The 17,223-nt window shown below is 40.1% G+C and overlaps 1 protein-coding gene across 10 annotated transcripts in view; it reads right to left on the reverse strand.

Annotated features, from left to right (window-relative positions):
- Positions 1-7,372: 7,372 nt before the first annotated feature.
- The window catches only part of LOC131253480 (peptidyl-prolyl cis-trans isomerase FKBP42), a 91,079-nt gene continuing 81,228 nt past the window's right edge, over positions 7,373-17,223 (reverse strand). For all 10 annotated transcript variants that reach the window (XM_058254495.1, XM_058254491.1, XM_058254494.1 and 7 more), the window contains 6 exons: positions 13,653-13,742; positions 12,078-12,262; positions 11,667-11,789; positions 11,407-11,559; positions 10,142-10,484; positions 7,373-7,588 (listed from right to left, as the gene is read on the reverse strand). In XM_058254495.1, the coding sequence (XP_058110478.1) occupies positions 10,158-10,484; positions 11,407-11,559; positions 11,667-11,789; positions 12,078-12,262; positions 13,653-13,742 (878 nt within the window). In that variant the 3' untranslated portion in view covers positions 7,373-7,588; positions 10,142-10,157. The remainder of the gene's footprint in view (positions 7,589-10,141; positions 10,485-11,406; positions 11,560-11,666; positions 11,790-12,077; positions 12,263-13,652; positions 13,743-17,223) is intronic.

A 17,223-nucleotide genomic window follows, 5' to 3' on the forward strand; every position in this document is an offset into this window, starting at 1 on the left:
GCCACATGATGAAATGCTCACAACTTTTGATCTATAAGTCGGATGAATGCACAAGACACGTCGTTGGAATCGCAACGACGATGCGGTCACAATGGTATAGGTCTCAACTCGATCCGAGTCAGGTCTTCATGACTGGGCTCACGGATGACCGCAAACACTATCCAAGGGTCACGGGTCGCCGGGATTCGACCGGTAGGACCGCGGGATCAAGATGGACGGAATGCATACTCACACACACACACACACATGCGAACTCGGGTCGGGTCTCACAATAAATCTCAAGTGGACCACACTGCAGGAAACCGTACGTGTGAATTGAATGTCTACCATTGAAAATTTCTTGGGGTCTACAAAATTTTTGAATCAAGCTGATATTTTTGTTTTCCCTTCATCCATCTATGCGTGATCTTATAAACAGGTTGGATGACAAATAAACATCACTGTGGGCCCTAGGAAGGTTTCAGTGGTGGAAATTTTTATTCCCACTGTATCCTATGGTGTGGTCCTCTTGAGATTTGAATATGCTTCAAGTTTAGGGTAAACCCTAAAATGAGCTGGAAAAACAGATGGACGGTGTGGATAAACAACATACATTCACAGTGGGCTCAACAAAGTTTACTCGGTGAGATAAAAGTGTACGAGTAACTTGCAAACAATCAAATTTTCAGGTTATCATTTCCGCATTTAGTCTCTTTAGTTTTTTTTTTGTTAGCTTGATAGTACACCCCACTGTCAGTTGACACTTCACTGTTAGCCACCCCCACATTTAGTCTCTTTAGGTTTTTTTTTTTTTTTTTTTGCACACGCACACACACCCCACACACTCACGCTGGTGGAATTTCACCACCTATGGGTACTCGAACCCTTGACCGGGAGTTGAAACTCCTGAGAGTCTACCAGCCGACCCAGGCAAGAGTAAGGACCCATTTAGTCTCTTTAGATTTAGTCTCTTTAGGTTGAACTGTAACTTGTTTATTTCATTGACAATAATATATACGATTATATTGTTATAGTTTATTTCATTGACAATGATATATATGATTATACAAAAGAGGTGTGATATTAATGGGGATATATGATTATATAAAAGAGGTGTGAGATTTATAGAGAATTGTAGATATCGTGATAAAAAGTATATGAATCTATTTAAGTAGCTATAAATAGTATCTTATACTCTAGCAGGGGTCAACGAAACCACTGAGTGAGGATTTTCAGACATGGTTGAAGAATGACATTGGATGGAGGGAGAGGAGTATATGTATCGGAGGAGTTATTCGATATTATGTTAGAGTACAATGCCTGATCTCCAAGCACTCAGAAAGTATACATATGGAAAAAATCAACTCAAATTTAACTGTCTAAATTGTGACACCTGTTGTTAATAAACCAATGTCTCAAAATAAGATTAGTTAAATGACACTAACCTTTCATCCTGTTGGACGTAATCCATGTCATATGGTTGAAAATGACAACATAGAAGATGAAGATTGCTGAATGGAGAGATTTGTAATGGGGTTGGATGACTATTTTGATACTCTAGCAGAATATGATGGTTAATACACGAGCAATCACAAATTTCACTTATAGAATACATCAACTCGGATCCTTACTCTTGCTTGGGTGGTAGACTCTCAGGAGTTTCAACACCCGGTCAAGGGTTCGAGTATCCATAGGTGGTGAAATCCCACTATGGCGTGAGTGTGTGAGGTGTGTGTGTATGTGTTTAAAAATTTTTTAAAAAAAAGGAAAAGTAGAAGAAGAAGAAGAAGAAGAAGAAGAAGAAGAATACATCAACTCAAATTACCAAAATTATATTTGTTCCTTATCTTTTATTAATGGAAACTTATATATTGAAATAAGATCATTGGATATTTTTATTTTGAACCATCTAATAAATATCCTAAGTGTAATATTTCATTCCTGATTTTAATTAACTATATTCCACAAACGCAATTTTTAAATAATTTCTAAGTGAGTTATTACTATTCATCACATCAACTAGAGTCACAGTATTATCATCTAAGCCTTATCCTAACCAATTAGGATCTACTACATGAATCCCTTAATGTCATTCCACTCGATCAAGGGCCATAATTTCAATTAGATTATAGTCGTCGAGTCTTCGCATTTTACATTCTCCCACTTCCTTTTAGGTCTTCGCCTTATTATGTTAGAATTTTCAATTTGTACCAACTCATTTTTTCTAATTGGTCAAATCTTGGTCTCCTTTTCACATGATTAAACCATCTAAATCTATTTTCCTTCATCTTGTTACCTATTGATGCCTATTGATGCTACTCCTAAATTTCCTTGAATGTGTTCCTTGCTTGTCTTACCATTCTTCCATCTCAACATCTTCATTTTAACTACATTCATTCTATGGAGAAATTGTCCTTAACTACTTAACATTTTTGTCTCATAAAGCATGGTAGATCTTATAGTGATTTTATACCCCCCTTTAGTTTGGCTGGTAGATGATGATTGCATCAAACTTTAGATGCATACGTCTACTTTTGCCTTGCTTGAATTTTATGAGCAACAACCTTCTCAATCTCTCCACTCTCATGAATTAACAATCTAAGATATTGAAAGTAGTCATTTTCATAAACTTTTTAGTTACTAGATGCTGATACAAAAAAAAAAAAAAAAAAAAAAACACCTGGTTAGTCTTTCTTGGACCTTTGAATGCCTGCACAATGAACGGACAAATGAGACCCTGGTTGGAGTAGGGGACCCTCCGATGCCAAAGTCATGCTAAGGAATCTAGGTCTAAACGAAACTAGGGTTTTACGCTCAGAATTGTGTGTACCTCTCACCATTGGAGGAACTCTCATTTATAGGTGAGGAGAGTCGGTGGTGTAGGGAAGATTTCCCTGTTTAGCAGGGATGTGTTGTAGTAGGATTCGGATCCTACATAAGTCGTGAGGATCTCCCTACATTGTCGGCTAGGTTCTTGGGCAAACCCGTATTACAGCCGACTTCCTAGATTTTTGGCTATGATCTTGGATAGATGCAGTTGGGATCAAGTCGGGACTAATAGAAGGTGGGTTGTGCCGACTTGAAATTATGCTGACCTGACTCCTTTAGGGAGTGGTTGAGCTTCTTTCGATGTTGGGCAGATCAGTGGATCTTCCAACCTATTGACGAGATATTGAGCTCGATCCCATTTCTCGCTCGATCTGTTGATCAATGGATCTTCCGACTTGCTCGTGAGATACCGAGCCCGACCTCATTTCTTGCTCGGTTTGGAGTTAGAAGTTGGATTTTTAGTTGTGTCCGTTGTCATTCAATCTAACGAAATGCAAAGTCCTGACCTGACCTTTTCTTATTAATCAGTTAACAGTAGTCTTTATTAATTTTTCATTCTGGCTCCTATTATTAATAAAATGGCACTCCATATACTTTGTTTTAATTTGACTAATTTTAATTTTTTAATTTCTAAAGCACATCTCCATAAATCTCGTTTTATGTTTACACATTTCTTTACTGCATAAATCGAAACATGTCATCTACAAACAACATACACCATAGTATCTCATTCTATGAATGCCTCTTTAACTCTCCATAACCAACGGTGAAAAGGTACTTAGTTCAATGCACACCATGAACCATGGGATCAAATGTTGGGCCAGGTCAAGCTGGTTCAACCAATTTTGTGATTACAGTGGGCCTGCTATGCTGGCCCTATGCTGGGCTTGGTCCAAACCTAGTGTATGGGCCCACCGGTACCGGGTGTGCGCACAGCATTCAAGGTCAAGCCGGCTCAACCATTTTTGTTATTGCATTGGGATTGTTATGCTAGGGCCATGCTGGGTTTGGTTCAAACCCAGCGTATGGGCCCATCGGGTGTGCGCACAACATTCAAACCATGCATTAGGTGAGATCCATCATAATATGTGGAGGCCTCAAAAATATGTCCATCCAACCATCACATAGGCCACCACATGAATTTGGAAGTGTTTCATGGTTATCAATTTTTATTTTTTTTTGTGTGTGGGTCTTAGTTTAGATGGACATCAACATACCCAAAAGAAGGGTGAAAACTACTATGTTCGTTTGATCATCTCACTATCTGATTGGTGAGCATTTATCTGACGCTTAAAAATGAAAAATAGCCAATGGTCCAATTATAACAAACAAGTGTCCGTGAATAAGAAGTGGACATTTATTTAAGGCGTACCTGATGAACGAGTTTTGCATGGAATACACGAATTATGGTGGGTCCCACACACAAACCTATGATTCATATCCACTCCACTATTTGGATCACCTGAGTTGCTCGGCCCATTGCCTAACATCTAGGGACACACCTGATGGACGGAGTGGATGTCACACACACAACATAGTTGGCCCGAGGAGCTCGTTTGTTGTATGTGCTGCATACAAGAGGCGTTGTTGATTATTACGGTCCAGTACAAAAATGACCAGTGGATCACCTCTTGGATTGCCTGCCATGTCCATTTGATGGTTGGATGTGCACTATACGTGTGATGGCCCATCTAATGGTTTTGTCCAGGTTGATTAGAAAAAAATTAAAAATTTTAAAAAAATTCTTTAATTGTGGAATGATCCCATGGCCGATTTTCACCACAAAAATGCAAGGTGCAGCAAAGTAGGACGCGGATTAGCTACTGACAGGTTGAGTAGCGAGACTCGCTACTGAAGTGACGTCACCAAGTTCTGTGGGACCCACCATGATGTATGTGTTGTATCCACACCGTCCATCCATTTGAAGATATCGATTTAGGGCATGAGCCAAAGAATGAGTCAGATCCAAAGCTCGAAAGGACCCCACCAAAGAAAACAGTGGAGAGAGTAACACCCACCATTAAAAATTTCTAAGGGCCACAAAAGTTTTCGATCAAGCTGAAATTTGTGTTTTCCCTTCTTTCATGTCTTTCTTAACTTATGACCACGATTGGATCTCGGATAAACATCATAGTGGACCTTTGGAAGGTTTCAACGGTGGTGGGCGTCACTTTTCCCACTGTTTTCTGTGGTCGTGTCCACTCCATATTTTTGATCTGACTCATTCTTTGTATCATGCCTTAAAATGATCTCTCCAAGTGGATGGATGGTGTGGATACAACACATACATTATGGTGGGTCCCACATAACTTGGTGACGTCACTTCAGTAGCGAGTCTCGCTACTCAACATGTCAGTATCTAATCCGTGTCCCTGAAAGTAGGTGATCTTACTTTGGTGGGTCCCAGTTCTTGGGAGACTCTCAATCCAAGAGGCAACCCATTGATTGGATGGTTTGGATCAATGAGCAAAGGAGCATTTTTTTTCCTTGGCACTGATCCATAGCTCAAGTGGCAGACTGAGTGAAAGATACATCATTTCAAGTTCTCAACACTGAGGTCTTGATATCGATCCCTAGTGGGGTGGCTAACGGTGAAAGTGTGAACTGACAGTGGGGTGTACTAAAAAGATTTAATAAAAAAAATTAAAATATTAAAAATAAAAATAAAGAGAGAGAGAGAGAGAGAGAGAGAGAGAGCGCGCATTTTACATGATGGTATTCAGACAAGCCCACATGCATTGTTGTGATTTTTGTGGGTTGCCCTTGGACTGGCCATTGATTGGATGGCTACGATAGACCAATCACCTTGCTTCAAGGATATGGGATATTCATGTGGTGACCCACCAAATCAACAGCCTAATCAGCTAATAGTAGCATTCCTGTTTCTTTTCTCCTCGTTGGTGGACATATGCCAGCATGGCACACATGGAAATGGGGCCATTCACCAAGTGGCCTCACCTGTAAAATGTCTGGCCCAAAATAAATGTCTATCAGTGTTCAAGTGGGCCACATGTGTGATCCTTCATTTTCATCCACGCCGTCAATTTTCAGGGTGCGATCATGGTAAACCACCATCCAATGAACGGCCACCCTGATTCTGGGCTCTCCACCTGGCCGCTGATCTGCATTCTGGGCTATACTTTGCTAGTTGCCAAAATCCGTTCCCCATCATCCACGAGTAGGATTATCTGCAGCTATAACATTTCACTTGGATTGGAAGGTTGATAAGCCTGCTTTGAAGAATACCAAGTGCGAAAAGAATAAAAAAGATCAATCCACTCATCAAGTGGGCCACACCATCGAAAACACTGGATAACCGCCGTGTAACTGACCTGATGATTGGATTAGCCTTATCTTTGCACCACGTGTTGTACAAAGATTGATCCAAAACTTCTGTGGCCCCCAAGAAATTTTCAACGGTATAATTTCAATTCACAATGTTTCCGTGGTGAGGTCCACTTGAGACATGGATATACTTCGTTTTTGGTCTAGAGCCCTTAAATTATCTTTTAAAATGGATGGATGGAATGGATAAAATATGTAAATCATGGTGGACCCCACAGAGTTTACTCTGTACGCAATCCGCGTCCTGCCACTATCAATCTTTCACTCTTCCTTCCCCTTTCCACCAGGGTTGCATGCGCCATACCCACTAGTTTTTATATAAAACAAATCCATGACATTCTTACCGATAATCTTCTCTTTTGCTATGGGGTTACATTCATCACCGACGCTCCAATTTCATTCCATCTACCTAATCTGGGAAACCCAATGGTTTGCTAGGATTGGATGAAGGGGCCCTCCTCCCCTACCTGACAGGCAGCTCGCACGTGTGACTATGTCGTGTTGGGACCCACAAGGATGATCTAATGTTGGCCACACTTAATGAAAATGACAAGTCAACGGTGTCCATTCATGTTTAGGTCGAGCATTTTTATAGGATTCGGAGCCATCCATGGGTAAAGCCCACTCTTAAGATATATCTTTCAGAAATAAATAAATAAACCACCAGATGTCCTGCCCCAAAAATCGAGCATAGCCCACACTTATCTGGGGGTCACCAATTGACATGTGTATTGCATTGGCACGTGCCCATATTGAATATTGTAGATCACAACAACAAGCATCCGAAGCTTGGTTGATGTTTGAGTTCAAATCCACCTGCAACTTCTCTTTTTAATTGAAATTCTTGACTCAAATGATTTTGATTCAAGTCATACTGACTTGACGGAGTACGGGAGCAGGGGAGGGTGGAAAGGACGTGGATGAAGGTAGTGAGAAAAGACTTCATGGCCTATAGTCTAACAGAAGTTATGACCCCTGATAGAGTGGGATGGCATTAAAGGATTCAAGTAGCCAACCCCCAATTAGTTGGGATAAGGTTTGGATGATGCTGATGATGACGACATCTGATGGACTGGTTGGATGGTGCGAACACATCACGGTGGTACCGGTACCACTGGAGCGCACCACTTCTTAAATGTTGATTTATAAAAGAAAGTGCTTATGAAATGAAAAGGATACACAAAAACAGCATAATCGATAGGTTTCTGCACAATCTTGCTATCAATCTAAACCTCAAGACGCGTTTTTATTTGGAGACGGACAAAAGATCACATTAAATATAGACTAATCATAATAAATAGATTTGTTACAAGAGTAATGAAAAAAGTAAAGGAATATGTCCAACCTTTACCATGCGCAATAGCTGAGAGACTGCATTTTCGAGAGCAATCTTTCTTTCTCACCAAAAGCATGAAAAGGACCTCAAATGCTTCCCCTGCCAATACATGACAACAGTTCAGTCTATTTTAAAATTATTTGAAAGAATTATACATGTAAAAGATTTGTTAATGAATATAAGTGATCCGTAATTGACAGCTGTTTTGTGGATGGTATTATTGCACTTGGAATGTTCACAAGCATAAGGTAAGTTGACATATCCCAAATGAACAAGGGCACTTGTGTAAATGAATCTTCCCTTTGCCCTGCCACCATTTTTTCTTATCCTAAAATGAAGTGAAAACATTTAAGAGCATGTTGGGTGCCATTTGAAAATGAGTTCATCTCATTTCAGTTAATTGTAACAAAGGGGTGTGGGACATGCAACACACAAGGAGAAAGTCAAGGGGAGAGAGGGACAGTTAGGGGAGAGGAAAAGGGTGACGCTATAAGCAGTTGCATGCAGACACTCCCACTCACACGGATGAACCACACACACCCATGCAAACATGCACAAGCACACAGACACCCACACACAGAGTGAGCCCCCACAGAGCCTTTGCCGCACGAGCGCCCTAATAATGCGTCTTCCATGAAAAGAAGAGGTGGGTGCAAGCTACTAAAATGGACAAAGTGAAATGACAAGCATGCCCTCAATTTGGTGGAAGGGCTATATCCCTTTTCTTTCTGAAATCTCCTCACTACGAATAATTGCATGGGCAAAAATCTCCAACAGCTGCTCACATTATATATGGTATAGATTATGTATTGGGGATTTGTAGATTATCCATATTATTTTTGAAGACACAGGGTGTCCCCACCTCTTTTGAAGTGAGACTAATCCCTGCGGATACACGCAATCACCTGCAACCATGGTAATGCCAAGGAGGGGAATCGAACCCACACCTATAGGGAGCAAACCCACGGTGAAGGCCACTCACCCAAAAAAGTATGGTCTCTTACTACATATTTACAAATAACTAAGATGACATGAACACATTTTCAAGTGGCACCCAAATAGGGCTTAAGGAAATAGCAAAACTGCATTTATTATTATTATTATTTTTTATTTTTTAAAAAAAAAAAAGAAGAAGAAAAGAAAGGTGGATGCACCATGGTATCATTGAGGCAGCAGAACAAGGACAACAGATAATGGTTTTTCCCTTTTTGAGTAAAATGAGAGCATTGCAAGTTTGGCTTTCAGAAACAATGTCTTGCTTTAACTTGTTGATTGTGATCAACAATGTGATAGATTATTAAATAGCACTTGATTGTAATCAACCTATATAGTAGTCTATGTACCACTTTCATCATGAATCCAAACAATATAGGTGATCAACAATGTGATAGAATATTAAATAGCACTTGATTTTTATTATTTATTTATTTATTATTTTTTGGGTTAGCTTATTAGTACACCCATGTCAGTACACACACTCCATGTTAGCCACCCCCACTAGGGATAGATACCAAGACCTCAAGTGTTGAAACGAGGCATCTCCACTCAGTCTGCCAGTTGAGCTATGGATCTGGGTGTTATTAAATAGCACTTGATTGTAATCAACCTATGTAGTAGTCTATGTGCCACTTTCATCATGAATCCAAACAATATTACATTCCAAACTCATGCTTGGGTGTTCCCCATAAGCAACGTGCTACACTGGCAGCAACATGACGCAACAATGCCCAGTTGCAATGAGAAATAGGCAGGGTTCCCCGCACCATTCTGGACATCAAAGGTAGGCCCCACCTTTGGTTGCACATCCCCCTTTGGATGATTTTAGCCATCCAATCAATAGCCAGAAAAGAAAATGGGCACATTGATTGTAATAGTCTATTCGTAGATTTGGATTGTACAGGAAGTGGGGTCCATTTTCTGTTATCATTTTTTTAAACGAATGGTCAAGAGAAAAGAGATCAGATTAACGTTGTAAGAGTAATTTATATTAATAATCCATTATTCTAAATTCATTTTTCTCAACAATGACATCAAACAACTCTATAAGAAAAATCAATAAAATAGATGTCATCAAACAGCATGCGCATATAAAATTAGATTGCTGGAAGTCAGTTTGCAAATTATTTTTCATGGAACTTTGCTTCAAATTTTATTTTTTTTTCAAGAACAACTACCAAACAGGCCCTAACAGTATTTTTTCAGTCTGAAATTATGGAATGCTCAGGGGCTGTTTTAGAAATGCGAGTGTTTCCTTGTACTGAGAGAGAGAGAATCCTGGGCAAGAAATTAAAGGGTCCCGATGCATCAAAATGTGAATATTGTCCTATGTGCCAGTTCATGCACGCAAGACCCATGCTGTGGTGATCTAGACTGTTGATCGATTGGATTCATGATGGATGGGGGATGACCCAAAATTTTTCCAACTTGGAAGATCATTAGCCCTTTGATCCATGGTTACAAATATCCGATATGATGCGGCTGTATCATATACGCATTGGCGCCTCCAGATAAGCAGGGTGTGTGGGTGTGTGTGTGTGGTGGGGAGGGGGGAACAATACAGGCTGTATCATGTCAGAAACTGTCTCTGTGCATATGGTTAAAACCTTGTTTCGACCAGTAGCCAACAAATAGAATTAAAAGGATAGCCTCTACCTTACAGTACCAAAAGTCAGTCCGCTTTGTTCCTTTTGAGCTTGAAGAGGCCAAGCACTAGAGATACCAGCCATTGCCAAATGAGGACGAGCCAATTCAATCGCTTGGGCTTGGGTTCAGGCCTTGGTCCAAAAATTCCCTTGTAAATCTCCTTTTGCTTCTGATAAACGGCCTTGTCATGTTCAGCAATCATACGCAGCTCCTTCGCAATCGCCTTGTCTTCAGGTGCAAACTTTCTTGCTTTCTGGAAGTCCTCCCTTGCAGCATCCGTCTGGCCGAGCTCTGCTCTAGCTTTCCCTCGTCTGAATAATGCCTTGACGTTATTCTCGTCCTCTGATAAAACCTGAAAGCCCATTGTCCAGTCTGATTAAGTGAAAGGAATACTAATTCCACTGTAACTAAAATTGTACTGTCCCAAATTGCAAATGCTCTGTAAATAGACCGTTAAGAAACTCGCTGATTGTAATCAACCAACGTAATAGACTATTAGATATGCTTGACTCTAACCATCCTAGGTAATAGCCAATTACATTGTGGCCGTGGGAGTTTGTGCTCTCATTGTTGGTTCCATGGCCGGATTAAGGAGGCTTGCGTCAGGTTGGCAGTTGGCATCAAACTTATGGCATAGCTTCCAACATGAATCCGAACAATATGACATTCCAAAATCATGCTAGGGCATTCGGTCCTTGATAGAGTGGAATGATGGAAAAGGATTTGTGTGGCTGAGCACAATTAGTTGGGATAAGGCAATGGTGATTGATGATGCTGAAATAGACCGTTAAGAGAGAAAATAAGGGTACATATTAAATGTTCTCTTGTCAGCAATGGTCTGGATTACCAAGCTATGGTCACATGTACCAGATGCCGTGCATCATCAAACTATACATTTGCCGAGGTGCAAGACGTTATAATATATATATATATATATATATATATATATATATATAAAATCCTGTTTCCAGATCTGTTTCCAATCTGGTTGTATAATAAATTAATAATGATAACCAGAAATTAAGAGAAGAATGGTGATGACCAAACCATTGGCAATTGTCTAGGGTCATACTGATCATCTCAAAAGAACAGTAACAATTTTGCCAATTCAGTTGTACTATGTGGCTAAAAATAAATGCATGTTTTTTTTTTTCTCTTCTAATGAATGGCCTGTTATGTACTTCCCATATCGTCAGGTCATTGGTGATGGTTGTGTTCTAACAAAGTGTCTTGGCATGAGAAAAAACAATTTGAGAAATCATGCATAGACATACAATGCTGCATTGAGCAATGGCTTCTTCATAGCGCTCGAGCTTTATGAAACAGGCTGCCATGTTGAGGTGACACGGGTTCTTCACAGCCAATGCCATGTCCCTATATTTCCCAAACAACTGGAACATGAAATCATCTCCCATGTATGCTACAGCCTGACACAGAGAAAAGAAACATCAGCACCACTTCCAGTGCACACGAAAAGCAGTCACATCATGTAACTCCAAAATACAGGAGTCAGAGGAAATCAGAAGTCAGTAACCATTTCATACTGTTGCATAGCCTCCTCCAGCTTTTCGTCCTTGAAATAAGCATTCCCTTCCGCCTTCCTTCTATCCGCTGCCTCAATCCTTTCCTCAACTGTCATGTCGCTGCGAGCTTTACCCTGGAAAGGTGCATTAAAGATCTGTCAAACTGGGATTTCAGGTTCAGCAACTTGGTGTGCATGTGGGAGCAGGGGTCTGTGTTGGGGGTGTGGGTGTGTGTGTTTGTGTGTGTCTACATGTGTGAGTGAGAGAGTGCGGGCAGGCTCATGCAGGCATGCGTGAGGCATGCCTCCATGTGTTTGCGCATGCACAGGCAGGTGTACACGTGAAGGTGGGCAGGTGTGGGCATGTGCATGTGTGAAGGAATCACATTAGAACCCCAATCAGTTTGGACTAGTTCAACTTACTTCTTTGGCTTCATCAAAGCCAATAAGCTCGACTTCGTATAACAGATCTGCCATGGGTGGAACATTTGGGAAAGAAAAGCTCCCCTCCTTACCATAGCCTAGTTCCCAACTCACATGTAACAATGCACGTTCACCAGCTTTCATGCTTGACACACCGATACCTAATCCTGCCATCTGAGCTTTCTCTGTGGAAGGGAAGAGAAAAAGAAGAAGAAGAAGAAGAACAGTTCCTTATATTTCAATATCAGAATATGATACTTGAAAAAAATATTAATAAAATAAAGTAAACCCCACAATCAAGAATCAATTGGCATCTAGAAAATTAAGAAGTCAATATGGAATAACAAAACATGCAGGATAATGGCTATATGCATTGAAAACGTCAAATGCATGGAATAACCACCTCAAGCTTTACAAGTATCTAGCATCTACACTTCAAGAACAGAGACAGGAAGCAGTGAAGATAGATGGCCAAAATTGCAACTCCTTTTCCCAGACCAGTTGGGTGGGGTGATTCAAATGACGATGCAAGCCAGATACAGAGACAGATCATACTGTTCTTAGTGTAGCTATGCAAATGCATGAAACAGAAGGTGAGAGACTGTAGGTATTTGCAAGGGGGAGCAACCAGAAATATGGTTGTCCTATGAACAAGGGCAACCTGGATGAGCCTACATGTACCACATTGCATAATGGAGTGAGTGACAGCATGTAAACTTCACTTTCAGGTTTCAGCCCTCAAATATTCATCTTATATCATAGAGGGTTCAGAATTGTTGAAAGGTGGCTGCCTATGTATTCTCAGCCAGCTTTTTGTTGGTGGTAGTGTTAGTTTTGGCCCTGTTCGATGGCCTAAGGTTTGGCTATTGAACTAGATATTTGGAAATTTATTTTTAAGGGAGACTTCTTTTTTATTAATCAAGGAAGATTTGATTGCTGGGTTTGATATACCGTCTGAGACTGGTGGATGTCACCCAATAAGTACCTGTATCGGCCCATATTGGCCCAATACAGACCGATACAGGGGCAACGCGACTCTGTATTAGTTGTGAACAATTCGATACACAAAAACCAATTTGCAAACCATGTTTGTTAGTAGTTATCAACTCTCTGTTTGTGCTGGCTAAGCTCCCTTGGAAAATAACTAAAATCATTTCTAATTGCAATGAGCCCCTCCCAAAATTCCAGGTACAGCGATGCTAATGTGAAACGTAAAGGGAACAATATGGCTGACAGGTTAAGGAAGTGTTGGCTCTCCCCACATAATGGATTGATGCTTCTCCCTGGTTAACATTTTTATATGGATGGTCTAATCAAACTTTGGCCCTTGGAGCTTCTCAATGAACCTGATTTACTTTGTGATAAAAAAGAAAAAGAAAAAAGGAAGCTCAGGCATTTGCTTTAGAATCAAGTAAAGTTAACTACAACATACTCGTAAAAATTCCTAAGAGACGCCAAAATAGGAAATGGACTTGAGAATATCCATTATATTTATTGCTGATTGGAGGAACAATAGATTTAAAAAACAAAATAATAAAAGGACTTGCGACTTGATTGAGGTTGGTGATAATTTACCTTTTCCCAAAATCAATTCAACAGGTCGTTGCTCCTGCCACGTGTCTTCAAACTTGTGCATGGTGTTTTCAACCCATGCTCTGTAATGCACTGTCACAACACGAGAATATAAACGTATAACTGACAAATTAGTGCAAGGTTTAACATTCCTACACAAAATAACTGCATTACCGAGATTATCTCTAAGATTGTTCTGCAATCAAGTGTTTAGCCATAGAATATCCAGTTTCTAGTAATGTCAACAAGAAAATAAATCGTCATCATCTACGCCTTATGGACCATATCCTCAGTTGAAGCATAGGCTCCTAACATAAAACCAACTTTGGTGACAACAAACTTTTACATCTTAATGGGGACATCAAAGGACCTACTCGGGTGTACCAAAGATGGAGATGATCACCCACATCAGCGCAGCTTTCTTTGTGGATGGGAGACGAGTTCCAGATGGGGCTCGCCGGGCCATTTTGAAGACCTCATATGCATTGAACGTGCATCAGGAAGACCCTACTTTGAGATGATGCATGTGGGTTGCTTAGGAGACTATTTTAGTCATAGAATTTCTATTGCGTGTCGATCCAACCGTTGGATCTTGTCGATCAGGCCAACAGGCCACTAGATCTTCTTGATCTGGGCCACTTGGACTCTGAACTTGTTTTCTTTATGATTTTTGTTATTTTTGGGTTTTATTTGATGGTCGGAATTGATAATAAATGTTTTAGTTTTCTTATTTTGGATGATGAGCCACTTTACTTAAGTGAGTGGCATAATTGTAGTTATGCTGAATTTTAATTCCGAATTTTTTAATTATTAAACCACAAGGGGAGTGGAGTTCCAACCCTAGTGGAGATTTGATAAGGGAAAAAAAAAAAGGCTCTCTTGTGTGAAGGAATTTTCCTTATTGCTTTCTAGGGGGGTTTTTTTTTTTTTTTTTTGAAAAAAAACTCTCCCTTCCAATTAAATTGTGGAAGGGTAGAAACTTATTTGGTGGTGGATTCCTCAAGGTACATCCTTCATCTCTCTTCTTCAAAATGTATTCTCTTCTTCTCGTCTTCCTCTTTCCCTTTCATTACAACCTTTTAAACCCTAGATCTTCAATTTCTTATTTTTCTCAATTTCTAAAAACCCTAATTCCAAAATCCCCAATTCCCATGAACTCTAATTTTCCTAATTTCAAATTTTTCCATTTCCTAACACTAATCATAAAACCTACAAATTTGTCCATTGAGTATGGAACATGCCTATGCTAAATTGGAAGTTATATCCTTCCATCGGTCCTAGTTTTAATTGATTTATGTGATTTCTTATCATGTGAGCATGTGATACGTTAAATCAGATTTTATTTCCCATTGTTTACTCTTAATTAATTGATAGGTTAGCATCTTTTGTTAATTGAATTACTTTATGGACTCTTTCATAATCTCCATGTTACATGCTAGCATTAAATCATGTGTCCTGCATCAGATTTGGTATCAAAGACCATAGGTTTAGCATAGGATTTTTGTGTTTCATCTAAGTTAGAGTCACATCTAGGGTTAGAAGAGCATTCATTGCATATAGGATCATATTGCTGAATTTTTGTTGGAGTATCCTATTTCTAAATTTTCTGCTATCGTTTCCCCTTATACCATTGCTGAAATTTCAGCATAGTAATCTCAAGTTGTCACATTGCTAAATTTTCAATTTGTAATTTTCATATTACACTTTTGCTGAATTTTCAGTTCAGCACAATCGGATTACTATCCTGCGGTATTTTTTCAACATAAGATTTGAGGATAGCGACTTGCTGAATTTTCTGGTTAGTGTGTCTAGCGTGATCTCTAGGTTAGTAATATCATTGTCATCACACTGTCCTAGGACCCAGGGTTTCCTTTAGAGTGTCTTTGTGTATGCCCACTCGTTAAGGACGTGGTTTTGGCCTATATCCTATTATGAATTTAGAGCAAATTGACGAGGCCCTTAACGCTATCAACAACCGTCTGATGGCTCTTGAAGTGCACAATAAGACCACCACAACTCAATTGACCATAATCAATGCGCGTGTCAATTGGCTTGAAGCCTCCCTTCAGGCAAACCTCGACACTCAGGAAGATGTCCAATCACAAGTCAGGGATCAAGTTGAGACTGTGCCACTTGCAATTATTAGCCGCGCCTTAAGCCAAATTGTAGAAAGTGATGATTGGCGCAAGAATTCAATTTTCTACACTTATGCCAAGTATGGTGACAAAAACTGCAAGGTGATCATTGATAGTCGCAGTTGCAACAATGTGGTATCTGTTCGCACCGTGGACCGCTTAAGTATGCTAGTCATTCCTCACCCTCAGCCTTATCGAGTCTCATGGGTTGTTGCATCTTCAATTCTAGTTTCTCAGCATTGTCCTATTCCCATCCAGTTTTGTTCCTACACGGACACGTTGTGGTATGATGTTTTGCCTATGGATATAGGCCACATCATTTTGGGCAGACCTTGGTTATATGACATAGATGCAACACTATTCAGTCGTTCAAATACATGTTCGTTTCTATATGGAGGCAAAAGGATTGTCTTGAAGTCTCTCTCACCCAAAAGCATCCCTAAAAAGGAGGGCGCCAAAACATGTGGTCCTAAAGACGTGACGAAAATCCAACTTGAGTCTCTTCCTATAGTTAATGCCAACGAGTCTGAAAGAGAGACTAAAACTGATTTAATGTTGTATACACACGTAGCAAGTGAGGTCACACCTAAGATTATTATGGAAATGTCACCTGAGGTTACACCCAAGGTTAATGTAGAGTTACCATCTGAGGTGAGTCCGATATTGGAGTTGTCCAGTGTTGTTATTCCAGAAAGCATACCGGATGGGCTTATACCCGTGCGAGACATTCACACATTGACTCTACCAAACCTTCAGCACGATGAATCCTGGGAAGGAAGTGGATTTGGAAAGACAAGTAAATGAGCCTAGGATCCCTATAGATTGCATACCCATGTCTGTGTTCCGTAGGTCTTCAGAGTTTGCATATGCATCTACACAACATATGCATGACTTGCATGTGGAGATTAGAAAAAGAATCAATATAAGTAATGAAAAATACAAAATGATTGCTGACTCACACCATGGATTTAAAGAGTTTGTTATGGGTGATGAAGTCATGATTAAAATGTCCAAAAAGGTTTCCACAGAGAACCGTAAAAAAATTACAAGCCTGTAGCGTTGGACCATATAAAACCTTGAAAAGACTAGGTTCGAATGCTTACTTGATAGATCTTCCACCTAACATGGGTATCAGTTCCACATTTAATGTGGAAGATCTTGTACCGTTTCATGGACATTCCCCTAACCCCCACATGAACTTTGATGATGATACCCCTGACCTGTCGCAAAACCTATGGCTATTACCTGACCCCTCTTCTCAACCTTTACCATTTGTACCATCCATACCCATGAGAAGAGAGGAGATGGAGGATATCTTAGATGAAGAAGCGATTTCCACACAGCATGGCAATTACCAGGAGTACCTTGTCAAGTGGAAGGGCAGACCAAAATCAAACAGTACATGGATCACAGAGTTAGAGCTTCATCGACGGAACCAG

The sequence above is a fragment of the Magnolia sinica genome, chromosome 8, assembly GCF_029962835.1.
Source record: "Magnolia sinica isolate HGM2019 chromosome 8, MsV1, whole genome shotgun sequence".
In the NCBI taxonomy this organism is placed as follows: domain Eukaryota; kingdom Viridiplantae; phylum Streptophyta; class Magnoliopsida; order Magnoliales; family Magnoliaceae; genus Magnolia; species Magnolia sinica.